At 35.8% G+C, this 27,140-nt stretch overlaps 6 protein-coding genes and 1 non-coding gene across 11 annotated transcripts; 5 read left to right on the forward strand and 2 right to left on the reverse strand.

Moving 5' to 3' along the window:
• Nucleotides 1-45: 45 nt before the first annotated feature.
• LOC111452562 (WPP domain-interacting tail-anchored protein 1-like) lies at nucleotides 46-7,059 on the forward strand. Of its 5 annotated transcripts, none has more exons than XM_023093344.1 (6): nucleotides 46-128; nucleotides 3,549-4,111; nucleotides 4,298-5,280; nucleotides 5,744-5,956; nucleotides 6,045-6,113; nucleotides 6,785-7,059. In XM_023093344.1, the coding sequence occupies exons 2-6, from the start codon at nucleotides 3,580-3,582 to the stop codon at nucleotides 6,788-6,790; spliced, it is 1,803 nt and encodes a 600-aa protein (XP_022949112.1). In that variant the 5' UTR covers nucleotides 46-128; nucleotides 3,549-3,579; the 3' UTR covers nucleotides 6,791-7,059. The 5 variants fall into 5 exon arrangements, with proteins under 5 accessions (XP_022949112.1, XP_022949111.1, XP_022949108.1 ...); XM_023093343.1 differs by lacking the exon at nucleotides 6,785-7,059 and adding an exon at nucleotides 6,292-6,631; XM_023093340.1 differs by lacking the exon at nucleotides 6,785-7,059 and having other exon boundaries at nucleotides 6,045-6,614.
• Nucleotides 7,060-10,061: 3,002 nt separating this feature from the next.
• Nucleotides 10,062-11,658, forward strand: LOC111452029 (6-phosphogluconate dehydrogenase, decarboxylating 3-like). The gene has a single exon (XM_023092548.1). The coding sequence runs from the start codon at nucleotides 10,154-10,156 to the stop codon at nucleotides 11,597-11,599; it is 1,446 nt and encodes a 481-aa protein (XP_022948316.1). The 5' UTR covers nucleotides 10,062-10,153; the 3' UTR covers nucleotides 11,600-11,658.
• Nucleotides 11,659-12,387: 729 nt separating this feature from the next.
• LOC111452513 (protein GLUTAMINE DUMPER 6-like) lies at nucleotides 12,388-12,765 on the forward strand. Its single transcript, XM_023093281.1, has one exon. It carries the CDS (start codon nucleotides 12,388-12,390, stop codon nucleotides 12,763-12,765), a length of 378 nt encoding a protein of 125 aa, XP_022949049.1.
• Nucleotides 12,766-17,850: 5,085 nt separating this feature from the next.
• Nucleotides 17,851-18,174, forward strand: LOC111452514 (protein GLUTAMINE DUMPER 4-like). Its single transcript, XM_023093282.1, has one exon. The coding sequence runs from the start codon at nucleotides 17,851-17,853 to the stop codon at nucleotides 18,172-18,174; it is 324 nt and encodes a 107-aa protein (XP_022949050.1).
• A 1,664-nt stretch (nucleotides 18,175-19,838) lies between these two features.
• LOC111452515 (zinc finger protein CONSTANS-LIKE 2-like) lies at nucleotides 19,839-20,980 on the reverse strand. The gene has a single exon (XM_023093284.1). The coding sequence runs from the start codon at nucleotides 20,978-20,980 to the stop codon at nucleotides 20,006-20,008; it is 975 nt and encodes a 324-aa protein (XP_022949052.1). The 3' UTR covers nucleotides 19,839-20,005.
• A 1,733-nt stretch (nucleotides 20,981-22,713) lies between these two features.
• TRNAG-GCC lies at nucleotides 22,714-22,784 on the forward strand. Its single transcript has one exon. It is a non-coding gene; the product is annotated as a tRNA-Gly (tRNA).
• A 1,521-nt stretch (nucleotides 22,785-24,305) lies between these two features.
• LOC111452001 (probable carboxylesterase 17) lies at nucleotides 24,306-25,797 on the reverse strand. Its single transcript, XM_023092515.1, has one exon. It carries the CDS (start codon nucleotides 25,450-25,452, stop codon nucleotides 24,403-24,405), a length of 1,050 nt encoding a protein of 349 aa, XP_022948283.1. The 5' UTR covers nucleotides 25,453-25,797; the 3' UTR covers nucleotides 24,306-24,402.
• Between the last annotated feature and the right edge of the window lie 1,343 nt (nucleotides 25,798-27,140).

Here is a 27,140-nt window from a genome sequence, read left to right on the forward strand (position 1 = left end):
TCTAATAATATTTTTCATTAAAAATTCGTTTTTAAGTTGTGATTTGTTTCCCCTTCATCTCCCGTTAAATCCCTCTGGTCCCTTAACACAATTCTTCTTACCATTGAAAATCTCGGGGTTTCACAGAGGTATTTGTCTGTTAATTTGCGTTTTTTTTTATCCTTTCGTTCTTTCTTTCCCATTCATCTTCAAGTTTCTTGCGTCTTATCTTTTACTGCTTTCGAATTTTTCTCGTTAGTTCTATCGAGAAAGTGACTGAAATGTTATGATGTGTGCTTGTTGTTTCCCCTGCTTTCTTTACATGCTCATGGGGTTATGGTTTCTGATTGCCTGGGCTTTATCGAAGAGATTTTTTGCGGGAAATTATGATCTGGGTCGTTAGAGATTTGATGATCATATGTGGGTTTTGACGAGAATTTGCACTACAAATCTAAATTTGGATGATACTGGCCGGGTTTCAATGTTTGTTCATTGAGGATTCTATATGAGCATTTGATAGTTTCTTTTGGGTCTTTTTGTGATGATTCTGTGCGGATTAATGTTATGGGTTGTCATTTATAGTCGAACTTGATTGTCCTTACTAATATAGGAAATGTTAACTATTCATTTCTAGGGTAGTTTTGGGAAGGGTATCTTATTTTTTAAGCAAATGCACTTATCCGCACACCCAATCATTGAAAAGAACAAGGTTAGAGTGAATTATATTTAGTTTTGGGTTAAAATGTTCTTCCATCCTCAAGCGAACAGGAAAGAACTGTGAAAATAAATAACCCTTTGTTTAGGGAGACATGGATTAGAGGGCTTCTAGTAGGGAAGGAGTTATATTTAAAAATGATTTGGAGAAGGATTATAATCACGTTTATTTAGAGAAGAACTTGTGGAAACAGGGTTTTGGGATTAAATGTCATGGGTTGGGAATTGTTTTCTGTTGTAGGATTTTTTTTTTTAAGAGGTACTCGGCAAGATTATGCCTGTTCTTCAATCCTTTTCCTCGTGGTTGTGGACATTCTTACTAGACGAGCATCTACAGGAGTGGACAGAATCCAAGGTTTTTCAGGTAGGGAGCGACAAATTTCACCTCGTAACTTCTAACTTGTAAATATTATCATCCTTGCTTTTGGGGGGGAAGATTCTTTTGTTAATTTCAATAAAGTTTTCCTAGTCTTTGTGCCCAACTCCAATCCTTGGCTTGATAGGAAGAATTGTTTAGAGTTGGTATTAACTGCATCAGGCGAAAGCTTGATATCTGGGCTCATTTGGTAGGGTGTGAAGTCTTTACATTGAATAGCCTACTTCTATCTTTATTCTTTAGTTGGGGAAAACCCTTGGTAAGTTTGAGTGCTTTGGATTTGAATGCTTTGGACATGCTTAAACAAAGTAACTTCAGTTTTGTAAGCAAAAGAGGATCAACAATAAGTTGAAGAGCATTATCCTTTAACTCACCCACTGTGTTTTGAATAGAGAAAGATGCTTGAACCAACACTTCAACAAATGAGAGCAAACAATAAAGATATGAAAAAGGGAAGTCATGACTTTATGCTTATTTGACTGACGAACAGATGCCTACGTATGAAGTATTTAAAGCCACATTTTATAGGTTAGGTGTTGAATTTCAAACTGAATTCAATCTCTTGTTAAATAAGTGATACCAAGGACTAAAATAATCTATAATATGCACTCTGTTTTGGGATGAAACAAAATATTTGAAAGTTGTAAGTTGAGGGTTTAGGGAGGGGATTTGGAATGCAGTAGTTCTGTATGGCACAAGATTGTAGTGCATAAGTATGGAAGTCATTCTCAAGTCTTAGAATGTCATCGGCCATCATAGCTTGCTAGGACATATCTATCAAGAACCAACCTATGAGTTGATTCATTTTTGAAAAAACAAAACTCCGATCATATCAGTGAGACATCCCAAACATCCTTTCATCTGGGCCCTATTGAGGCATGAAACCTCCTATGAGTTGGTGCATATATCAACTTTCAATACATGAGTTGGGGCACACCGTGCCATTCGACGTTGTCCTTGAAATATCCATTTCAAAGGAGGAGGCCCAAGATATTCGTCTTGTAATGTTCGTCCATCTATAACATACGTATGTGTCACATGGTAGCTCGCTTAGGCAAAAGGGCTTAGGGGTGGTGGAGAGCTAACATAGTACATTTTGAGGCATATTTAGACGGGTAGGAGTATGCATGATTTTGGCAAATGATTATATAGCCTTGTGGATCGCGTGTCAGGTGTCTGATTAACACCAAATTTGGCTCGCATTCGTATTTCTATATATGGACTCAACTCCAAAGTCGCATGACAAAACTCATATTAGAACCCCGACTTTCAAGGTAAAGGCTCAAGGCCCTACTCGACCCTTATCGAGCCTGTCTCCGACGTCGACATGGTTGCCTTTGTCTTGCTTATGTCTTAGCTTGGCTTCAATGCACACTTCATATGGTGTGTTGGATGATGCACTGTCTTCTTCGATCGCATTATGACACTTATCTTGTTTTGGCTCTCATGTGGCTGTTTAGGCGCCACTTTTGTGTTACTACCTTGTCTTGTCTGCACGTGGGATCACAACCTACTATCTTCTTAGTATGGTTGTGACAATGGACACTTTCCCATACTCTAGTACCTAACCCAAAAGAATCCTACCAAAGAAAAGATAGCTCCATGTCCATATACCCACCACACATTCTAACCAACTTTCGAAGACTCCATTACCCTTTTTATCTCTCCTATAGTACCCATTCTTTACCTGGGGTTAACATTATGAATCATGATCGTAATGCAGACCATGATTACTATTTGAATTCAATTTGGAGGCAGTATGTTACAGCACCCAAACAATTTCAATCTCAGTTTTCTTATAAATTGTATACAAAATAATATTTCTCCTTCGCACAGTCATCTGTACCGCCAAACATAATTATTTCTCGAACATTATGTTGTAGGCTTGTAGCTTGTTAGACGGAGAGAAAATTTTCATTGAATTTCTTTATTGGTTCCCTGATAGTTTGTTCTGTTGTGAGTAGTTCTTACACAGAAGTTTTTGCTCCATTTTGACCGGGGGACAGAAAAAAAAGTCTAAAAAAACTTGTTTGTAAGTATTGCACTATCAATATATGTGACTGCATCATATAACAGATGTGTAGTAGTTGCCATTCTCGGTCTGCTTTATCATTGAGGATATGGTTAGTTACTTTTAGTTTAATTTTAAATTTCTTGGAATAGATAACCAAACACTTCGTAGGTTAACTCCAGCGGATCACCTCCCTGTCTTGTTTAATTTAGGGGAGGTATTTATTGAAAGGTTGATGCGCCCAAATGGGTGAGTGAATGATGATCTACCTTCGACTACATTGATCTTTTAAGTGACTTCAGTCCTCCATTTGGTTTGTTCACTTTATTCAATATTGGAGAGAGTGGCATTACTTTTTACATTTGAATCTTTTGTGCAAGTTGTTTTACTGGTCTTACATTCAATACTCGTACACAGGCACAATTTTGTTGCTCTTGGGTCTTCTTTTTAATACTGTTGGCTATCCAGGTTGCGAACTACAGGACAGCAGGACTCTTAAATGGATACTGATGCTGTATCTGAAGCAAGCACATCTGTCATTTGTGATAACGTTAGTGCTCTGGGGGCAGATGAATATGACAGTACTTCACGGGCTAGTGGAGATGCAGCAAGTGGCAGTGAAGTAATAACCAGGTTGGAATTGGATTTGGCACGTGCATCAGAAAAGCTAGTTAACTTAAGTGTTCTCATGATGCATATTGCTACAAGGGAAAGTGAATTTGAAGCTTTGGCGTCTGAGAATGAACATATGTTTGATGATTCTATCGAAAGAGCATCGGAAATTGATCTCCTAGCTGGATTTTTAGATTCAGAGGTGGACGAAGTGGATGGTTTCTTGGCTAGGATCCAAACTGATATTTTCCATGCTCCCGAACTGATATCGTTCTGTAAAACCTCCAAAGAAACTTCCATGTACCTGGAAGAAAAGTTGCAAGATTCTGAAGAATCCTTAAAACAATCACATGAACTGATCTCTGATATTAGAATTCAGTCAGCAAAGTTACAGAAGAACTTGCGTTATTATTATAATGGTAAGTATACAACCTGTTCGAATATATCATCACAACTAAACCACCATGCTAATACAACTTTTTGTGGTGTCCCCCCATCCCCTGCAAAAAGAAAAAAAATAACATTGATTTCCGTACTGCACCTAAAATTTTGAGGATATTCTCAGCTTTCCTAAATCTATGCAATTAACATGTGAATATCGACAGGAAATGACGGTAGGGGCACAGACTCACCAGACAATAATCATTTGGTGGAGAGGAACCCTGTAATAGACATGCGAACAGCTGAACATCAGATACACATTCTAAGGATGCTGGAGAAATCGCTGGCTAGAGAGATGGATCTTGAAAAGAAGCTTATTGAAACAAGTCAAATCGATGATGAACTGCAACTGAGGCTACATTCTTCACAACAAGATGTTTATGCTTTGGAGGAAGAATTAGAAGATATTTGTGGGAGGGGTTTTGAGGCAGAAAATTTATCAGAGGTCCTCGTAGGTATGTCGAAAGAATTACTCGGTCGGCTTCAGCTTCTACAATTAAATGTAAATGGTTCAATGCAGAGGGAGGCTGAGTTGAAATCAAAATTTGAAGGCTTCATGGAACAACTGAAAGCTAAAGATTGTGAACTGCTTAATTACAAGAACATCAATGCTGAGCTGAAGAGCACTTTACATTCTCAAGCTAATGACTTGAATTCCAAATTGAGAGAAGCTGAAGAAAAATTGATTGTTGCCAATTTTGAGACTGCCACCTTGAAGGAGAAGCTACACGAGAAACAGCTCAAGGAATCTGAGGAAATTGAAGCACTTAAAAGACAGTTAAGGGAATCAGAATTGCAACTTCAGCAGGCTGTGGCTTCTGCTGAAGCTAGTCATGAGAAGCAAAGCATGCTCTATGCTACAATAAACGATATGGAAAATTTGATCAGGGATTTGAAATTGAAGGCTGTGAAAGCGGACAGTAGAGCGGATCACGCAGAGGAAAACTGCATCCTATTATCTGAATCTTATGCAGAACTTAATGAGGAACTGAGGCTTGTTCGTGGTAAGCTTGGTTGCTTGGAGACATCTTTACAGCAGGCAGAGTATAGGAAGAAGGCTTCAGCAAAAGACATTGATGTGCGCACTAAAGTTATAACAAATCTGGCTATGCAATTGGCTATTGAGAGAGATCGTCTTCATAAGCAGGTAGAACTCAGATTTCACCTTGATGTCGTCTAAGTACTTGAGTATGCCCTTCTTAATGTTGTTTTTGTTTTAATGACTAGAGTTTTTACTTTATTTGATTTTTCAAAAAAACTGTATTCGTGGGGCAATGAATTGGGTTAAAACGGACGATCCACTTCTATATTGATCTTGTCCAAACACGGAAGGACAATCTTGTGAGATCTCACGAGAGGGTAACGAAGTATTCCTTATAAGGATGTGGAATCCTCTCCTAACAGATGCATCTTAAAATCGTGAGACTGATGGCGATACGTAGTAGGCCAAAGCGGACAATATCTACAAACGGTGGGCTTAGACGGTTAAAGAAGAAGAAGATCAAAATAGCCGTGTGCTAACTTTACATCCTAGTATAAACTGGTCTCTTTTGAGCTTCCAGACAATTCCATCTGGTTTTCCAACATACTATACCGTTCTTTGTTTGCAGCTTTCTTTTTTAGCAATGGAAAACAAATTGTTGACCACAAAGTTGCAGCAAGCAAATCAGGATTCGGTCGTTACAGATCACAGTAACGCCGTTGAAACTAAAGGAACTGCATCCAAGCAAGATTTTTCTACTGCTACTGCTACTGCTACCACTACTACTTGTGCAAGAGAAATCGAGGTAGACGAGACGATGTTCTCTGCTGCTGGTCGTGAGGTAATATTCGTTGACTTATTGGATGTGGAGACCATCTTGTTCATTTCTGCTTAGCATAATAGACTTCCAAATCTTTGGAAAATCTCAGGGTGATGTCTCTGATGCGGGTATTTCTGCTGCCACTGGATCTGACATGGAGACCACGAGAAGAATTGATGTAGGTGTTTTGAGCTCAAAGCATATATTTCTAGTACTGCCCCTTTTAATCATAATTACTGCAGTTTTCTTGTCTACACTTCAAGATTAGAAACTTTACTGAACTAAAAACAGCCTCATTGGTTAAGAATAGGGTCATTTCAATCTGTATCCTGAAGCACTAAAGAACTTATTAACAGGGAGATTGGCCAAATTTTGGTGGCTGTATAGAACTTCGTAACGTCCTTGGTTGAAACGGCGTTCGAGTTTCGTCGACCTTTGATATAAAGATGAGATGAGAACTGACTGAGAATGAGGAAGTAGTGTGCTGCTAGGCTAACCATATGATACTTACATGGATTGATGAATGGAGGAAAAGGAAGCAGTTGCTGTAAACTTGATTGCTATGCTAGTTTTGATCTCACTCATTTGTTTTTCTTTCTTCTTTCACCGCTTCTCCTCTCTGGAAACTGGAAAAAAGACTGTTCAGTACTCAATATAATAACAGTTCTTTTACTTCTAACTGCTGTTTTGGATCCATTACATTGAGTGTCGATGTTATTCGTTCCCTACCGAGCATTCTTTCGGTCTTCTTTCGGTCTTCTTTCTTGCTATGGAGTGAATTGTTTGTTCTTAGGAGAGAAGTTTATTAGTTTTAGGCAATCAATTGATGGGGTGTAGATGTCTGTGCAGGTTTAATGAATGGATGCAAAAACTGTATATCTAGTAGAAAGTTTCTCGAACATCTAACATTTGTATATCGAGTTCGATGTTTGTTCGTTCGCTCAATGTCAAGATGAAGACCAAGGTGATTCAATCAAGTATCAAGATGATCTACTTCAGAGTGGAAAACGAAGCTCTAACACCTCTATCTGAGCAATCACATACAAAATCTTGTAACTTCGAATGTTAAAATCTTGGGAATCAATAAATATTTGAGCTGATCTACATAGCTCCTTATGCACTAATTGTTGGTTTTTCCATTAATGATGAAGCAATTGAAAGACGGGCATAAAATAGTTGAAAGAGAGAGAGATGTTGGTAGGCAAAATATAAGGAGATAAGAACAAGAGTAGGACAAAGAACAACGAAATAAGTGCGTTCGAACACAAATCTTAGTGTGATGTTTCAATGAAAGTGTTAACAATAGTCTTTGATTACTCGACTGAACGTAGTTATGCTTGTAACTGATAGACAAAAATCGATTCCTCTGTTGTTAATTTAATTAGCTCTTTCCTTTGATTCTCAAATTCTACACTTACTCCGTAAACTACCCTCACGGCCTCATGAGTCTTATCTCAACTTGTGGTACATACCCACCTTTTCACCCTTTTGAATTAAGTTTTATAAATTTTGATTCACTCTCCATATTGATATCGAAATATAGATATGTTTTGAAATTTTGCAAAATTTCTAAGGGATAATCCAATCTAAGATTGTTTTAAGCCAAACATGCTTAAATTTAATGTTTCTATAATTGAGTATCAAAACGTGCACTTTGTCGGTATATGTACTAACGGTCTTTTTTTTAAGTTTTTTTAACAATACAATCATATCTTTCAGACTACTCCACCCAAACCATAAATATTGGATTGAATTTTTGGAAACGTGATAATTTTGGTCTGTTTGCGGGTGAACATTTCTTTTTTGTCTGATCCACCCGACCCATTTCTCCAACTGCTTAGAAGTGTTTATGGGTCGGATTGGATCCGGCTAAGATTTTTATTTTTCTAACTTATAAGCCATTCTCACCACTAAAACAAGATATCTCCTCCCCCACTCAGTTGATTGGTTAAGAGCTCCATTTTTGTCCCCTTTCCTCTTATGGGGTTGCCATAATGTGACTTTGATGCACCCACCAGCCTCAGTTTTTGGCCACAATGGCCTAATTTTGCTTGTTTTAGCTCTCTCTCTCTCTCTCTATGCAATCCTATATATATGAACCCTCTGTTAGCAACCTCCCCAAGTTCCTCTTGAACTTCCAAGAGCCTGCCTGCCTGCCTGCCTGCCTGCAAGGTTTCAAAAAGCTCAGTCATGCAGCCTAACGAAATTTCAAGCCACCATTACCTTCATTCATCCACCCCTTCCTTATATTCTTCACAATTCAACATATCCCACGACACCATATGCATCTCAATCAGTTTTGTATGAATCCTAAGTGTTACAAGTGTATACCTCACTATCACACTACAAAGTCTCTCATCAATGTGTCACCCAACAAATACAATGTGACACCCAATCACTAAAACCTAAGTGTTACAGGTGAATACCTCACTATCACACTACAAAGACTCTCACCAATGTGTCACTCAACAAATACGATGTGACACCCAAAACTCTCCCATCTCCACCCGCTTGTTAGGAATGGATATACCAATGTGTCACCCAACAAATACGATGTGACACACAAAAATCTCCCATCTCCCAAATCCCACTTGTTGTCAACCAATATCCCGAATGGAGGGAGAACTCTCTCTCATTATATAGCATTACAAATCAAATCTCTGACTGAGACTAAATCTCATTCAAATAACCCAATCGAATCTAATTCAAATTCAAAAACCAAATCAAATCTAATCTTACGACAATTTACAACAATCTCCACCGTCATAAAATCTCCAAATCAAATCAAAACTTATGACAATTTACAATAGTTCTATGGTGTAGTCCCTCCAGTGCTTTCAAGCCTTTTGGTTCAATAGACTCTTTATTTGGGCTCAACCTTGCCCGAGATTACGTATGAATATTTGTTTGGCCTCCAATTGTTCATTATACATTTAAGTATGATCTCAACGTCTAAAATCACCCATAACAAAGGTAAAATATGGTACAAATTACATAATAACATCGTCTATCTCCCTCTCGTTCAACAATTAAACGTATAGCCCTAAAATAATGATATAAATTAGATGAGGATAGATTTATCCCATTTTATTAGAAATTTGAAGAATAATTTAAAAAATAAGCCAACAAAATAAAAGTTATTCTCCCACTTTATTTATATTTACACGTCACAAATCAGACCTAACTGTAAATATTTCTAATTAAACCTTTACAAATCGAAAATCTCATATTTTTATTTCTACCTTAAAACCAGTTAATTTAAGTATAGTTTAGTGATAGTCACCCGTCCACAAAATCGATTAAAGGTTCCACGCTATAATTATTAGAACTAGAAAAATATTTTTTTTATTATTCTTGTGAATCAATACTCTTTCCGAACAGAGAATTACTGTTCGAAAAAAAAAAAATACTCATTTTATTAACTTTCATCTTCATTCCAACTTAATCACAGTTCAAAAGGTTTAAAAGGTCACACTGATCAATGGTTTTGGTTTTACCACGTCAACAGTTTTTCGTGAGATATGACGTAACGTACCAAAATGACCCGACAACTCATAATATTCCAACATCTTTTGATTAGAATATTTGTTTAAGATAGTTAAGAATAAAAATGTACAAAAGTAGAATGCGTAAAAAATAAGATGCTTGAAAATCAAATAACTGTGTTTAATATTAAACAAGAATAGTCTAGTAGTTATATATAAATAATATATAATGTTTTTTATTTTGCAAATACTTTTAACCAATTAAACTTAAGTTTACTGGAAATTATTTTATTTTTATTAATTCAAGTTATTGAAATAATATTAACTAAATTAATTTAATTCTCTAAGCTTTAAATTTTAAGAAAATCGATAATTTAGAATTATAGAATTAATTTTATAATTTAACTTAACACAATTTATGAAATCAAAATAAAACTAATAAATAATAAATTAGAGATAAAAGGATAGACGTTAAATCTGAACTTTAAGCTTAAAAAAAAAAAAAAAAAAAAAAAAATCCTCTTTTTTCTCTTTGATCAGGAATATATTTTGCTAATTTCAATGAAGATGGAAACTTACATTCCAATTTTATTTTTCATTCTTTTATTTCGTAATAATATTTTCATATCTATACCGTACAGATTGCTATACAGATTGCAGCCACAATTTCAGAATAAAAAAGGAGCACAACTAAGCTTCATATGCAGAAAAAAAACAAGACACAGGCAAGAAAATGGCGGCTACTTCTACACGAATAGGCGTTGCTGGTCTGGCCGTAATGGGCAAAAACATGGCTCTCAATATAGCAGAAAAAGGCTTCCCTGTTTCCGTATACAATCGAACCGCTTCCAAGGTCGATGACACCGTTCAACGAGCCAAAGCGGAAGGAAACCTCCCCGTCTACGGCTTCCACGATCCCAAATCCTTTATCAATTCCATTCAAAAGCCCCGCGTTGTGTTGATCCTTGTGAAGGCAGGGGCACCCGTTGATGACACCATAAACACCCTCTTACCCTTCATGGAAACAGGGGATTGCATAATCGATGGCGGTAATGAGTGGTATGAGACCACCGAGAGAAGGCAAAAGGCCATGGCTGAATTGGGTCTTCTTTACCTTGGAATGGGCGTGTCAGGCGGCGAAGAGGGTGCCCGGAATGGCCCCTCATTGATGCCTGGAGGCTCAATCGATGCTTACAAGAACATCGAGGACATTCTTCTTAAGGTAGCAGCGCAAGTTTCTGATAGCGGCCCCTGCGTGACATATGTCGGGGAAGGAGGGTCGGGGCATTTCGTTAAGATGGTTCATAACGCGGTTGAGTATGGTGATATGCAGCTGATTACTGAGGCGTCCGATGTACTGAAATCAGCTGGAAAGTTGTCGAATCAGGAAATTCATGAAGTTTTCTCTGAATGGAACAGAGGGGAGCTTCGAAGCTATTTAATTGAAATAACTGCGCATATTTTTGGGGTTAAGGATGACAAGGGAAAAGGGTATTTGGTCGACAAGGTTTTGGACAAGACAAGCTTGAAGGACAACGGGAGGTGGTTTGTGCAGCAAGCGGCAGAGCTCTCTGTTTCAGCGCCGACCATTGCTGCTTCTCTTGATGCAAGATATCTATGTGGGTTGAAAGGGGAAAGGGTGGAAGCTGCAAAAGTTTACCAATCAGCTGAATTCGGGGAAGAGGTAAACAAGGAGAAGCTGATCAACGATGTCAAACAAGCTCTTTATGCATCGAAGATCTGTAACTACGCTCAGGGGATGAACTTGATTCCGGCTAAGAGTGTCGAGAAAGGGTGGAGCTTGAAGCCACGGGAGATTGCGCGGATTTGGAAAGCTGGGTGCGTTGTTCAAGGCGTGTTCTTGGAGAGAGTGAGGAAGGCGTATGATACAAACCCAGATCTTGTGAACCTTTTGGTGGATCCGGAGTTTGCTAAGGAGATGATGCAGCGACAATCGGCTTTGCGGCGAGTGGTTTGCGTAGCGATTAACTGTGGCGTTAGCACGCCGGGGATGTCTGCTAGCCTTGCTTATTTCGATAGCTATCGAAGGGAGAGAGTGGCTACGAGCTTGGTTCAAGCTCAACTTGACTACTTTGGTGCTCACACTTATGAAAGGATTGACACGGAGGGATCGTTTCATACCGATTGGATCAAGATTGTTAAACGAATGAACGAATGAACGAATTAATGAACCAATGCTTTGTGGTTTTCTAATAAAATCCTTTTAACTTTTGTGAAGTTGGTTTGTGGTAAATTTGTGAGTCTAAAAGTATTAGATTTCATGTCGAAAGAAAACATTCGTTGATGTGAAAACATCTCTCTAGTAAATGCGTTTTGAAACCATGAGGTTGATAGTTGTATGTCACAGGCCAAAGCGGACAATTTATACTAGCTGTGGGCTTGGGCTGTTACCGATGGTATCAGAGCCATACATCGAGCGATGTGCCAGCGAGGACGCTGGCTTCCAATGAGGTTGGATGGTTAGATCCAACATCCGTTGGAGAGGAAAAAGATCATGAGGTTGGGCAATGTGCCAGTGAACGGTGGCTCCCAAGGGGTGGATTGTTAGATTGTTAGATCCCACATTGGTTGTAGAGGAAAAAGACCATGAGGCTGAGCGATGTGCCAGCGAGGACACTAACCTCTAAGGAAGTGGATTGTTAGATCCCCAGATGAATGGGATGAATGGGAGAGGTAAAAAAGAGTGAAACTGATGGCCATGGGCTAAAGTTGACAGTGGGTAAGCCATTAAAACCTATAATTTAATATATAAAAAATTAATGAAAAAAAGGAAATACCCAAGGAGGGCATTAGTAACAGCACAAAAAGAATCCACCTTCCCACTGAAGGAGGGCATTTTAGTAAACTCACATAACCTTGAAAATCACAAAAAAGCCCTTTACAAAAATCACTTATAAATTCCACATCCCATTAGGCCAATTTTCTCACACCCCCAGAAAGAACCAAATGAGGCGCCTAGCCACCGCTGCACCACCACCCACCGCCGCCAAGCTCCACCTATGGAACTCCCCAATTCCCTACCTCTTCGGCGGCCTATTTCTCACCATGCTTCTCATCGCCGTAGCTCTCATCATCCTCGCATGCTCCTTCCGTAAACGCTTCTTCACCGGCCACTCTTCACCCGGCAGCCAGAAGGACCCGCCAGTCGCCGGCTCCGCCGCCATGGAGCCCGTAATGGAGCCAAAGATTTTGGTCGTCATGGCCGGAAACAACACACCCACGTTCTTGGCTACGCCTGCAGCCGCCGCTCTCGGCAACGTCCCACGGCGGTGCAGTTGCACGGCAATCCAACAAGATGACAAACAGAATCACTCAGCTGCTTGAAATTTCCATTAATTACATGCTTAATTAACTATGACTTTGTTTTTGTCTTGGAATTTTGTCCCCAATATGTAAATCAATTAAATGAGTGTTGTTGAATCCGACGACGTTTCAATGAAAGTATGAACACCTCAAACCAATTAAATGAGTGTTCCTCTGCTTTTCTTCTTAATTTTAAACTTGCTTTTAACTTTAAAGTAATGAATTATTTGATCCATTTATCTCTAATCTACCGATAGATCGATGAACATGATAGAGTCTTCTCTATCTCCGCCCTTAAATCTTATTTAAATTTAAAATAATTTCTAAAAATTCAAATTTTAATATTACCCATCTAAAAATTTCAACCTTCTCAAATGGGTTTGGATGGAAATTATATTTTAGTTTTTTTTTTCATCATTTAATAATTACCAGAGTAAAAAAAAAAAAAAAAAAAATTAAAATATTGGTAGTGGAAGCAGTAGATGTGGATGCGGCGGCTTGGAAATGCAAAAAGAGTTACAATGATGATAAAATGTTCTTTAGAATATTCTTTCTCTTTCTCAACTTTTGTACCGTGACATGAAGACACGTTTTAAAATTGTGAGACTGACAACGATATGTAATAGGTTAAAATGGACAATATTTGCTAACACGTTTTAAAATTATGAGATGACAACGATATGTAACCGATTAAAATGGACAATATTTGCTAGTGGTAAGTTTGGACTATTACAAATAGTATCAGAACCAAACTCCAAGTAGTGTGTCATTTGTAGACGTTAAAATCCCGGGTGGACTGTGAGATCCCACATTAGTTGAAGAGAAAAACGAAGCATTTCTTATATGGGTGTGAAAATCTCTCCGTAGCAGATACCTAACAGTGGACTTGAGCTGTAATCTAATAATATTATGTACTTCTTTTGATGGGGTAAAAAAATTTTAAAAATCAAAACATTAGGTTAATTTATTTGGTCGAGATTTACTAGTAAAATTGAAAATTTAAGAGCGTAATTTTAACATACCCTATATGTATAATTAAGGGTAACGTATCATTATTTAAATCTTTAACGAACTTTGTAATATGCAAATACGTAGCATGTCAGTTGGATTTTTGTTCGTAGAGTAACTTAATTTGGTTGTATTCGAGTTGAATAGGTACATTGAACATAGTCATTCATCTTTTGTCATATGTAATTTAATATCCCTTTAAGAATAAGGTCCAATTCAATGGTACATGTTTTACGACATGAAAGCTCTTTCTTCTATAAGTAGAATAACATAGAGACCATTATTTCAAAGTATTTAAACATATCATTATAATACTATAATACAAATAATTTCGATTATAACAAAGTATTACTCTACTCGTGATCGATATAACATGTTGGAAGTACTATCTTAGTTATCGAACTTACGAGTGTACACGAGTTGAGTTGAGTTAGACGGAAAGATCTTTCGAACTAACCCAAAATTTTGAGTTGGTTAGGATGATGACCCGAACAATACGAACAGAGTTTACAACCCCACCTTCTATTTTCGAGTTGGGTTGGATTAGATTGTATTATCGGATTGTTTTTTTAATTTAGTCACGATACATGTTATATTAATAACTAAAATCTCGTAAGTCTCAAATATCAAATATTCATTAGTCATACAGTATTACTAGAATCGGTTACAAACGTCAAATATTTTTAATTTTTATAATAATTTTAAAAGTAGAGTACGGTAGGGTCGAATTGTAACTCTATTTTTCGGATTCCCAACTAAAAAAATGTCAACCCATTGACCGACGTGATTTTTTTTATTTTTAAAAAATAATTAAAATAAAAATGTGTGTAGTAGATTTGTCAACCCCTCATTTCCTTTAGTGCAAAGAAAAAATGATCCATAAAACCTACCGACAAAATAATGCTTTCTTCCTTGTACTTCACTATATCATGTCATGTTCTTTTCAAATTCCATTACTAAATTGACCAACAAACTATTATTGAAATCTAATAATTCTTTTTTTACCCTCAATCTTTTAAAAAAATTTGGTTAAATTATCATATTAGTTCTCGAGATTTTCCGTGTCTGCCAAGTCCTTAAACTTTTAAAAAATGTCAACAAAAATATTAAACCAGATATCAACAACCGTGAAAGTCGACCATTTTAGACGTCCATATAAACCAAATTTACAACCAAACAAAATCATTATAACACGTAAAACATGATACCTTCCTATCAAACCCGTTTTATAGATCAATGAGCTAAAACAAGAAGACGTTGTAATCGATGGGCTAATAAGATGTTGCGATCAATGTGGTAATGATATCATATAAGTTTATGAAACTAGAAATGAGGTAGCAATGAGCAAAAGAAAAGATATCAACTTGGATTTAGCATCATTATTGAAAGCTATGTAGAGGGGAAATGATGTGGAAATGCACTTTGATTTTGACTACTTTGCCACATTATTAAAACAATCAAACATAACCCATTACTATTTATTATTTCTTCCCACTAATGCCAATGCCAATGGCTGTAAATATCCCATTTAAGTTCGTGATCGAGCCGCGAAGTATGCCACTATCGAAGATATTTAGCCTTTCGTTACGGTTTACCATATATATCATATTTGACTCTGTATCATAAACTAATATCATCGTGTATACATTTATTGTTCTTTCTATTTCATTTGTATTGTATTTGATTTTTTAAATGATTATAAATAGAGAACTTTCACCGCCATTTAGGTGGGGTGGTTTTATTGGAAATAGTGATATCAACCACGATCAAGGAATTTCTATACCTCAAGATCCAATTACAAGGACGAGAGTCAAGAAACTATAACAAACTTTGTACACTTATATTTAAGCTGTGGTGTGCTCATCAAAAGAAATTTTATAAGACGTTGGAGACCTCCCTTATATGTTGTGCAAAGTTGAGCTTCAAGAAAGAGATGTATTAAATGTACTTTAAGTTGCATTTAATGAACTCAGCTAAATTTATAGAACTAGTCGAATGATGACTAATAAGCAGATTTCATTCATTGCACTATTTAATTATAATTTAAAGATTTGTTTGTCATATTTAAGCTAGTTTTTAATACAGGAGTTAAAGGTTATATTGTAACCCACATACGTTACCATATGCCAGAATTAACTAGTCATTTTATAGTTCGTGAAATTTAACCAAATTATAGGGACGAGAATCAAAATTCAGAGCTAATGAGAAACAAATCAACTACAACATGGGTGTCGAGAAGTGGTTTTACCACAAGTTATTGATATATCTCGTGAGTTTGGACTTTGATGGATTTTTGGTCGAACTTATTAGATTTGAGCTTATTTGATCTAATCCCGATTATAATATGATCTAATTTATTCGATTAGACCATTATTTAGCTTCGATAGACGAAACGTGCAGACAAATTTTGGTGAAAGCTTCTCCAGCCTTGGGAGAGCTAGAAATCAAAGGTTAAAGACGAGTTGTTTAGCTGGTTCGAGAAGAACGGTCTCCTCCTCGACTTTTATGCATACAATCAAATCAAAATTATTGGATTTTTTCCAAATAAGATGATGATGTTGAACTTTTAGTAGACAAGTTATTTTCCAAAAAAAATATATAAATTTGCAAAATTATACCAAAACCATTTCTCTAGCAAATTCCAAATGGCAATGGCCCTTTTGGATAATATCCTATCATCAAATAAAATAAAATATTATATTATTATTATTATTATTATTATTATTATTATTATTATTATTATTATAATGTTGGCCAACCAACAATTTTCTTATCCCATTAATTATTCACCACCTTTTTTTAATTTATTTATGCAAGCTGACACATTTCCCACTTTGCCCCAACTTTAATATAAATAAATAATTTATTTTTACTACCATATTCTCCGTTAACTAATTTCTTACTAAACTCCAAATTAATCTAATCCTATGCTTTCATAATTATATATAACTCCAAAATATTCATTTTTTTATTTTTAAAATTAATATTTTTTTTAAATAAATATGTTTCACTTTATTTCTAAATTATTGTAGCTTTATGCATGTTATTAAAATTTATTATTAAAGTAAAAAGAGAAATTCACGTGAAAGATTTATTTTTTATTTTTTAAATTTATTTTTTCTCAAAAAGAAAAAAGAATCTTTTTTTTTTTTTTTTGGACTTTTTTTTAATAAAAACCCTTGATTAAAGGGGAAAGGGGAGTTTGCTTGTTGCGTTTAATCTTCATTAAATAAGGAAAATAAATTTAAATTAATTAATTAATTTAAATAAATTTTAAGTGGGCCATCATTTAATAAAGTAAAGATAAACCTAGAGCAATCGGCGTAGCTCTCATCTTTTGCTTTCCTTTTTTTCCCTTCTTTTCTGTAGCTTCATCAACAATTCATGAATTTTTTCGTATTTAAATATTAATTCCAAAACTACCCTTCACGCTTCGAGCACTAAAAAAAAGGTGAACCAACTAGTTCGAGTTAAGTTATTGTAACAGCCCAATCGCTAGCATAGATGATCCTCTTTAGCATTTTTCTTTCGAGCGTCCCTTTAAGGTTTTTAAAACGTGTTTGCTAATGAGATGTTTTTACACTCTTATAAAAAAAATGCTCATTTTTCTCTTCAACCAATGTGAAATCTCACAACTCATCCCTTCATAACCTAGCGTCCTCTTTGGCACTTATTTCTGGGATCTCACAATCCTAATGGAAGAGAGGAACAAGTGTCAACGAGGACATTGGGTCTCCAAGAGGTGAATTGTAAGATCCCACATCGGTTGAACAGGAAAACGAAGCCTCTTTTATAAGAGTGTGAAAACTTCTCCCTAACAAACATGTTTTTACAAACCTTAATTGAAAGCTCAAAGACGAAGATATATACAAGCAGAGCGGTTATGAGTTGAACTAATATATATATATACACAAATTCATAATATATTTTATAGATCATAATGTTGTCCAATAACAACACATTTAATCATTTGGCGAGGAAAGAGTGAAAGGGTAAAAGGGTAAAATCCCAAAGAACCCAACACAATATTTAAGTTGCCAACCAAATTCCAAATTGTTTAGAAAAAACATATATCCAAAATCACAAAACAAAAAACAAATGAGACCTGCAGCTTCAACTCCACCTCCAAGAAACTCCACCGGCGCCGCCGCCATCGACACCGGATTTGGAAACTGGCACTCTCCCATCCCATATCTGTTCACAGGCTTAGCCATCGTTTTGGGTCTCATTGCCATTGCATTGCTCGTCCTCTCTTGCTCCTACTTGCATTCTCCTTCCGATTCTCACTCCCCCGCCGCCTCTCATGCCCCCGACGAACAAGAAAAGCTGCCCAACGGTGCCCGGGACTCAGAGCCGACCATTCTCGTTATTATGGCCGGAGACGATAACCCCACCTTCTTCGCCAAACAAACAACTCTTTGACTGTAAAATTTCTCCCTTTTTTTTTTTTTTTTGTATAGTTTTGTTTTGGGGTTTTTTTTCATGTGATCTAACCGATTTCTTCATCATTTTTCCAATTTTGATGGTAAATTCATTAACGTTCCTCAAATTCTAAATCGATCGAATGAACCCGTAACATACTTTTAATTATTTCAAGGTTTTATCCATAGTTCTCGAATTTTTTAAATTTTGAAAACTAAATTATAAAGTTTATTTAATATTTGTATTAAACTTTCATTTATTATTACATCTTTTTTAGAACTCAATAAATGATTAATTGTGTAAATTGAAAAATTAGAATATTTATTTGGCTCTTTTTTAAAAAAAAAAATTCTCCCAAATGTTATATTTTAATCTATTACATTTTTAGCCTTGGAAGTTGAGAAAAGTAGGGAATTTATGAAGGGTGTTTTGGGGAGCTTTGAAAATTGTCTTTGAGACAATCATTACAAGTTAGGGAGAATGTGGACAAATCACCAAAAAGAAAATGCTTCAACTTTTTTATTTTTTATATTTTAAAAATAGATATCTTTTTGCTATGGGAATAAAGGAGATTTCAATATTAAAAGTCATATAGGACATAATAATTGTACTTTTAAATTTGCTTTCCTTTTTTTAAAAATAAGGGATAATTGATTACTTTTATTTTTTTTAATAAAAAAAACTCCATTTATAAAATCTTATACTAATTATTTAACAAATAAAATACAAAAAAAAATCGTTATATATAAATTACGGATAACCTTTCACTAGTATAAGATCTTTTGAGTAATTTCAAAAACGAAATCACGAACATTTATATTTAAAATTGACATCATATCGCTATAAAAATATAATTATCGAGATCGACGTCGGAGTCGAGATTCAAATGGGTGTAAAAAAAAGTTGAGTCCATTAGACATATCAATATTACTACTAGTGTAATACACTTAGTGTTCCATTTCTAATGGCATTATATATAAAGCTTCCACTACTTTTTTTTTTTTTTCATTAATTTTTTTTTATTTTTTTTAAAATAAAATAAATTTGGTAGATATGTCGTGGAGAACAAACCACAATGTGGAAACCTTTCCCTAGTAGACTCGTTTTAAACTCTTGAGGGGAAAGTCCAAAGAGTATAATATCTGCTAACGGTGGATTCTGGTCGTTACAAATAGTATCAGAGTCAGACACCGGACGATATGTCAATCTTCTCGTTGTTCCTCGAAGGGGGTAGACACGAGGTGGTGTGCCGTGAGGATGCTGGGAGGAAAGAGTGCCAACGAGAACGCTAGGGCTCGAAGGGGGTGGATTGTGATGTCCCACCTTGGTTGGAGAGGAGAACAAACCACTATTTATAAGGGTGTGGAAACCTTCTCTTAGCAGACGCGTTTTAAAGCCTTGAGCGGAAGCCCAAAAAGAACAATATCTAGGTAGAAACCTCCCCTAGAACCTTGAGGGGAAGCCTAAAGAGAACACTAAATGTGTATCCGGTCAGTTATAGAAACTAACTATGTTTGATTTACATATAAAATAAAATAAAAATTGGTGTGACAAGTGAGTAAAAAAAAGATACTTGAATAAATTGAGATATACATAAAATTTATATTAAACTTAAAATCGGAACAAAATTTATAATTTTTTAAACTATAGAACGGGTACATAAATAAAATAAAAAATGACACAAAATTAATAATTGAACTTAGACATAAACAAGTTTTAATTACAGAAAATACAAAATTTATATACAATTAAGACCAAATATTCTATAATTAAACAGTTAAAATCACCTATAATCGCTACTTAACTGCTTTTTCTTCCATCTTCTTCACCTTCAAAACGAAGGCACAATCCCATATCCAACGTTCGCCATTAAAGGGCTGGAGAATTTCCGGTCGAGTTTAACCTCCACATCGGTTCGTTTCGCGAACCGGCCCTTGATTCTCGGCCGGGTCTCGGCGTAGGCCTTTCTAGACGCGTATCTAATGGTCTTCTCAAACTTCCTTGTCTTCTTCTTCTCTCTGTACCGTAACACTCGGGCTTCTCTGTCCATTGGACACAATTGGGTCGCCGGCATCTGAACCGCCGCCACGTCCGCCGCGCCGGAGAAGAGATCGATTGTTCCTTTTGGTGGCCTTATGTTGGAGAATACGGATATGTCGCTCATGGTTGTTGCTGAATCTGGTACTACGCCGACCTCCATTGATGAAGGTAAGAGAGAGGTAGGTAGGGAGGTTACAGCGTGGGTGAGGAAGCCATTGTAGGAGTAGCTCCCATCAACGCCGCCGTAGCTCTGTTCCAACATCGGATCTTTCCCTTCAAATTCAATCGGCACCACTCTGTCCTCTCCTCCTCCTCCTCCGCCGCCGCCATAATTCTCCGACCCCTCAAATTGATCTTCCCCACATCCATTAAACTCCACAAAATTCAAATAATCATCTTCCCCACCCAACAAAAACAACCCATTCGTATTGTTATTGCTCTGTATCGAACCACCTCCTCTGTTTTCGTTGTTGGTCTTCAATGGATTCAACAGCAGCCATGAAGCAGCCTCGTCCTCGTCTTCATCTTCCTGACATTCCGGAGTAGTCCCGACCATGTCAGCGCCACCAATTGGGACACGGTGGTGACGGCGGGCGAGAGGATTCGCCGAGTGAATCTCGGCATCGCAGGCGGCGCAGAGCGAGGCAGCGTCCGCTTTGCAGATGAATACAGCTGGGGATCTCTCGCATGCCTCGCATATTACGGCGGTGGTGGCAGTGGCAGTGGCGGCGGCTCCGCCGAAGTAGTCGTCCTCTGTTTTCAACATTGTTGTCTGTGTTTTTCTGTGTTGAGTTGAGTTGGTTTTGTGAGCAGAGTGGGTTGGAAATGAAGAATCCAAGGTTACCCACGTGGCGATAATTTAGTGGCTGCAAAAAGGTAATGCATTATCTTGTGGCTATCGTGGACTTGCAGTGGGCTCCACGTGTGACTCCGATGGAAGAAATAAACTTTTTTTGTTTTAATTCGTTTTTTTCTAAATTATTATTATTAATTCATTCATTCATTTAATGAATTATACTACACATATTCTAATTTTAAGAAATAATTTTACAATATAAACATTATATTTATCAATTTTTTTTTCCATAAATATGTTTGAAAAATACGAAAAAAATTAATAAATGGTAATTAATAGGAAAATTAGTAAGCTTTTAAATTGAGTTTTGGATTAATAAAGTATTATAGTTAAATACAATTTTTATTTATTTTTATTATTTTTAATTTTTTAATGCATTTAATAATTTCTCCTTCCCGTCCCATCGCCTAGGCCTTGGCTTTTTGCAACTAATTGCTGTACTAAAAAGTTAGTATTCTTTTTAGCGGCTCGGATCGCGAGTACGAATAGTAACAGTACTCGCTTTCTCTTGGCCACAAATTACGGGGTCCCACCTAATGTAGATTCGATCAAATATGTGGCCATTTAAGAACTCAAGACCTGTGACATCTGACGTGGAAGGGTTAGACCGAAACATTTTAATTTTTTTATTATCAGATTTTTTCCCCGAAATAAATTAAATTTTTTTAAAGCTAAATTATAATTTAATTTGTGTTTTTCTCATTTAATCGAACTTTATAAATATTATTTATGGTCTGATTATACCGAGGATTATCTACAAAAATTAATTATATTATTTAAAATTATAAACGTTACATCTTAATTTTCATAAAATTGTAGGAATTATTTTTTAATCTAAACTATATATATATATATATATATATTTTTTTTTTTTTTTAAATTGAATTTTGGGCCTTTATCCTAAGATTCATAAGCCCAAGCTTTGAGTTTTGGGTCTGATCATTTAAAACAAATGCTAAATACATGCGATGCTTCCCTTGTGCTTTAATATTTTAATATAATCTTTCATTATTAAATAATAAAGTTCATAACAAATATATATATATATATATATCATAAATATATTTTATTTTTAAACTTAAAATACTTTAATGTTTTTATAATTCCAATTTTCCCTCGCTCTTAAATTTTTATGGTTGTTACTTTTTTGTTCTTAGTTACAAATATATTTATCGGGATAGTTACAACTTTATACCATAATTGTCGCTCGAGATAGATGAGTATGCACAAATTAAGGTTCTTTTGGTTCGGCGACCAGTTCACCAGTTTAAGGTGTAGGTTTGATTGAGTGGGTTTGAACCAAGTTGGTTTTTCGTCTTGATTCATGCGTGATCCTATCCGTTTTTCTTAAATATTAACCAATTTAGAATTATTTTAGACGTTTTGAATAAGATTGGTAGGTATTAAGTTCGTTGGAAAACCTTATCCTTTTAAGTTAAAAGTGACTTTTCCGTTGGATGACTTTAAATAGGTTAGACTTTTTAATTAATTAGGACAAAAAAAATTATTATATTATTATAGGAAACAGTCCAACGTCAACGGAAAAGTAAAATTTTAATTTGATTAAAATAAATATATCAAAGTATGTTTTTTAAGAATTTTATTTTAAATAATTACAAAAAGGATTACACACTTATCAACAAGCACCAGTGGTCTAGTGGTAGAATAGTACCCTGCCACGGTACAGACCCGGGTTCGATTCCCGGCTGGTGCATTAATTGGTCTTGCGATGAAGAATTAATTGTTGAACGTGATCAGGGTCGATCACAACCGTCCGATCTTATATGGCGAGAACCATCAGCGTCTCAGAGCTTGACTTTTTTTTTTTTTTTTCCAATTTTTGCTATTTACTCAGTTAGCCTTATTTACTCGTTAATTTTCATAAAATTTTTAATTTTTTATATAGAAAGTAAGAATTTTTAATGCATCATTTTCCTTTTTCAATATATTTTTTATTAAAAAGGCAAGATATCATAAATTATATATGTATAAAAAGTAAAGTAGGGCGAGTAGGGGTCAAGGTCAGGGATGGAGATGAAAAATACAATCTCGACCTCTATTTTTATTTAACTAACAAGAAGAAATCTCTCATCACTCTCTTTTCATTCCCAGACTCATTTGAGGCGGGTCCCTATAGGACTCAAACTACGTTGGTCAAATGAATATCTCTAACTGTGTCATGAAAATAAAATTTATGTTTATGTTTTAAAAACTTTTATGCACAACGAACAACATGCATTAAAACAGCTGAATTATTACATTTGTAGTTCATATGTCTGGCGATAAATCTAATTGTAAAATACAAAAAAAAAAAAAAAAAACTCGTATTCTTACTTGAGCAAAGTATGAAGCTTTTGTGAATCCAAAGGTGAATGGGATAGGAGTGTCTTTATCCATTCGACAAATGTTCTCCCTTACCCTTTTAGGACACTTATGGAATTTCCCTTTTCGGACACTTATGGAATATTGTCGAAGCTCTTGATGTCCACCAAGGGCTGCCTCTATCTTTATACTAAATTAAATACTTTACTAATGTTTCAATAACCTCATATTCTTTAACAAAATTACAATTTATCCTTCCTTTTTCATAATTATTACAAAAATACTCCTATAGTAAAAATTCAATAAAAACAACGTTGTAATACTTTGAAACAAATGAATATAACTTTTTTACTATTTTTTTAAATATAACTTTTTTAATATTTTTTTATACTTAATTTAGTTTAATAAAAAATAAATATAGTTGAACATGTTAAGACAATATCTATATTTTCTCTCCGTCAAAAAGTTAAATTTTCACCCCTAATACTGTTACACTATAGAAAATGTACTTTGGTATGTGTAACAGCCCAAGTCTACCGCTATATAATCTACTTTAGTCCGTTACATATTGTTGTCAACCTCACAATCTTAAAACACGTCTTATAGGAAAAGATTTCTACACTCTTACAAGGAATACTTCGTTTCTCTCTTAAACCAATGGAATCTCAACTTTTTAATTGAACAATAACAACGAGCAGATCTATTAAGTAAATATTGATTGATTTGACAAGTTACAGTTAAAAAAATGGATAGCCAAACAAGAGTAGTATAGATCTTCATGTCCTCGAAACAAACTTTAGGTCTCACAATTTTATAATTAAATATATATTTTCATTCATAATTTTATAACTTAGAGATCGAAATTGGAAATTCTAACTTCTTCTTACTTCCTACCGTAGTTCATACTTCTTTTTTTTTTTTTTTTCCTTAAAAAATTAGGATTATGCAGACTATGATGGAGTTGATGTTCTCTAAAGACAAAATTGAACCAGAAGCAAATATATTTTGACCTATTGTTGATGAATGAAAGCTCGAATGGAACCCATCAGTTCTTGTGTTCGCTGAGTGGAGATCTGATCTTTGTTCAGAATTTGGAAGCCATGTCCAACTCCCTTCAGAATCACTCTCTCCACTTTCTTCCCGGCGCCTGCCATGGCTGCACAGAATTCTAAGTTTCTGTCCAACAGTATGTCCAACTCCGATATGCATACCATTAATGGTGGAAGTTTCATTTCTTTCAGCTTTGCGCCGCCATTCACCAGTGGGTTGCTCCATGGGTGGTCGCGATTGGCCGTCGGCGGAAGGGATAGCCGCCAGTATGTGTCGGCGGCGGAGAGAGTTAGCGCGGAGGTGGAGGAGGGCGTAGCGGCGAGCTTTTCTGATTTGGTTCGCGATTCTCCGCCGAAGAAAGGTTGGATTAGGATTATACCCTTTAGAGTTAGGGGTTTTAGGAGTGTGGATTCGTTGTGCCCTATCCTTGTAGCGGTGTTGTATGATATGTTTGCTCCAGCGCTATCGCCGGCGAGGAACAATTTTGATGGATTGCAATTGCCTAACCACCATTTGTGTTCGATGGGGTTGGTTATTGCTTGCTGTTTCAACCACATGAGTGCGTTGAATCCGTCGTCATAAGCGGCGGGGAGGCGATTTTCAGGGGAAAGACGATAGTTGATTGAGAGGATTACACATTTTGCTTTGGAAGCAAGATTGAGGAGGAATTCATGGTAACAGCTCCAGGCGGCAGAGCCAACGCAAAAGCCACCGCCATGGAAGTAAACAAGCAAAGGGAGGTTTCGTTGAGAGTTAGGAATGTAAATACGCGCCCAAGTGTTTGTGAAAATGTCTATGAGAACATCTTTTGCAGTTACGCCTTTGTCTGATGCTGTGGTGCTGCAGGCTACATTTGGGATGATTGGGGGCCTTTCAACATGCCCATCTGCATAAACTCGAATCAGCCCTTCAATCTCTTCTGACGTGCCTCCATTTTGAAGGTGGGGTTTGGCCATCTGGAGTTTGAGCCTTGGATCGATGTACATGGCAGCCATTCTTTTGAATATCATGTAATGGGTTTGATGAAAATGGTGCTATGGCATGGATGGGATTGAATTGAGGTGTCTTTATAGATGTTAGAAAGAACCAGAAGATTGGATCAAAGGAAGCTTAAAAGGCTAGGAAACAGAAGCTTCATCTCCTTTTTATTCGGCCAGTGGAAACAAAACCCACCGACCATTCATCTGGTTCGGCTTCACTCCTTTGATTCTTTGATTTTGTGTTCTTTCTACCGTCTTCGTAGTTCATACTCTTTGAAGTATAATAGTTCTTTAATTATCTGAAGTCAAGTTCACGTGAATGCAAGTGATTATCTTACAAAACAGTGAATAGTTTCATGATTGCAATAGCCATCAAAGATGCCTTCAACCCAACTTGACAGATCCGCAATGCCCATCAATCTCATTTTGATTGTAAACGTGGTAATTTTAGGCACCCCCACCTTTTCACTTTTGACTATTGATCCATTTAGTTCTAAAATTTTAAAAATTTCAACTGTTTTTGACCTTTGCATTTTAATTCTCTAATGATGTGTAGCATGCCTGTTGGATAGACATTAACTAATTTAACACGAAACTACAAAAGTGGATAGTTGGTCAAAACTAGAAAAAAAATGATTCCTTACTTTAAAAGTAAAGTATGTTGCACATGTCATTTTATTTTGTTGGGTTCCACTTTTTCTTATCATCTATTTGCAGGTCTTTTCAAGTCATTAATGTCATTATTTAGTCAAAGAGTGTTTTGGTAGAAACTTTACAGGATACAATCTTAAGTTTTAAGGGATGTAGTTGTAACTTTTAACCATAATCATCAAAGTAAAATGGTATTTGATCAAATTGCAATTTTTTCTTGGATGCATCCTAAGTCGGTACCCTTCTTATCTTAAATTATTCTTTCCATAGTCCTAAATGCTATTGTCATATTCACTAATCGAAATAAAGTACTATCTGTCCTGTCTAAATCTTGATACCATCTTTTAATTTCGCATACATGCAAATGGTCATTAGCTTTATTCTCCAAGCTATGTCTTTCTGTCTTTCATAGCTTTTTGACTTGTGGAAGTCTTTCTTTTTGGAGAAAATTCGGATTTCTCCTAACATTCATTGAAAAGCATGGCCAGGTTTTTCTCCTCCCAATGACCTAAAACTCCAAGAAATCTATCTTTGCTTTCGAATGTGGTGATTTTAATTCATGCCTTCATATCCCGAAGACCAAGTCCTCCCTCTCTTTTGAAGATTAGAAAAGTAAATATACTTTAAACCAATGGTTTTTTTCATGTCTATTTAGACATGAAAAACCAATGAAGGTGTAATGATGAGAACTGGGCTGGTTTGAGCTTAGGCTCAAAGTGGTTTGATATCATGTCTTCAATTATAGGTTGTAGATTTAAATCTTACCAGAAAAATTAAAGGGCAGTGGCCTGCTGCTCTTTCCAATGTGGAATGAATCAATCATAAAAACATATCTTATACCTTCAAATGTGGAATGAATCAATCATAAAAACAAAACTAAGGCACAGGAGTCATTTTTCCACACTCCTAACTCCTTTATTATAAAACTAAGAATGAGATGATGAGAAATTCGTAACTGTGTGCTCTGCTCTAAACTTGAGACAGTCCCCCTTGATTCCTCTTGGTTTTATTTTAGTTTTAAACTCCTTTACTTTCTATAATTATCTTTTTTTTTTTTTTTTTTTTTG

This window comes from Cucurbita moschata, unplaced genomic scaffold (genome assembly GCF_002738365.1).
Source record: "Cucurbita moschata cultivar Rifu unplaced genomic scaffold, Cmos_1.0 Cmo_Scf00014, whole genome shotgun sequence".
NCBI lineage: Eukaryota > Viridiplantae > Streptophyta > Magnoliopsida > Cucurbitales > Cucurbitaceae > Cucurbita > Cucurbita moschata.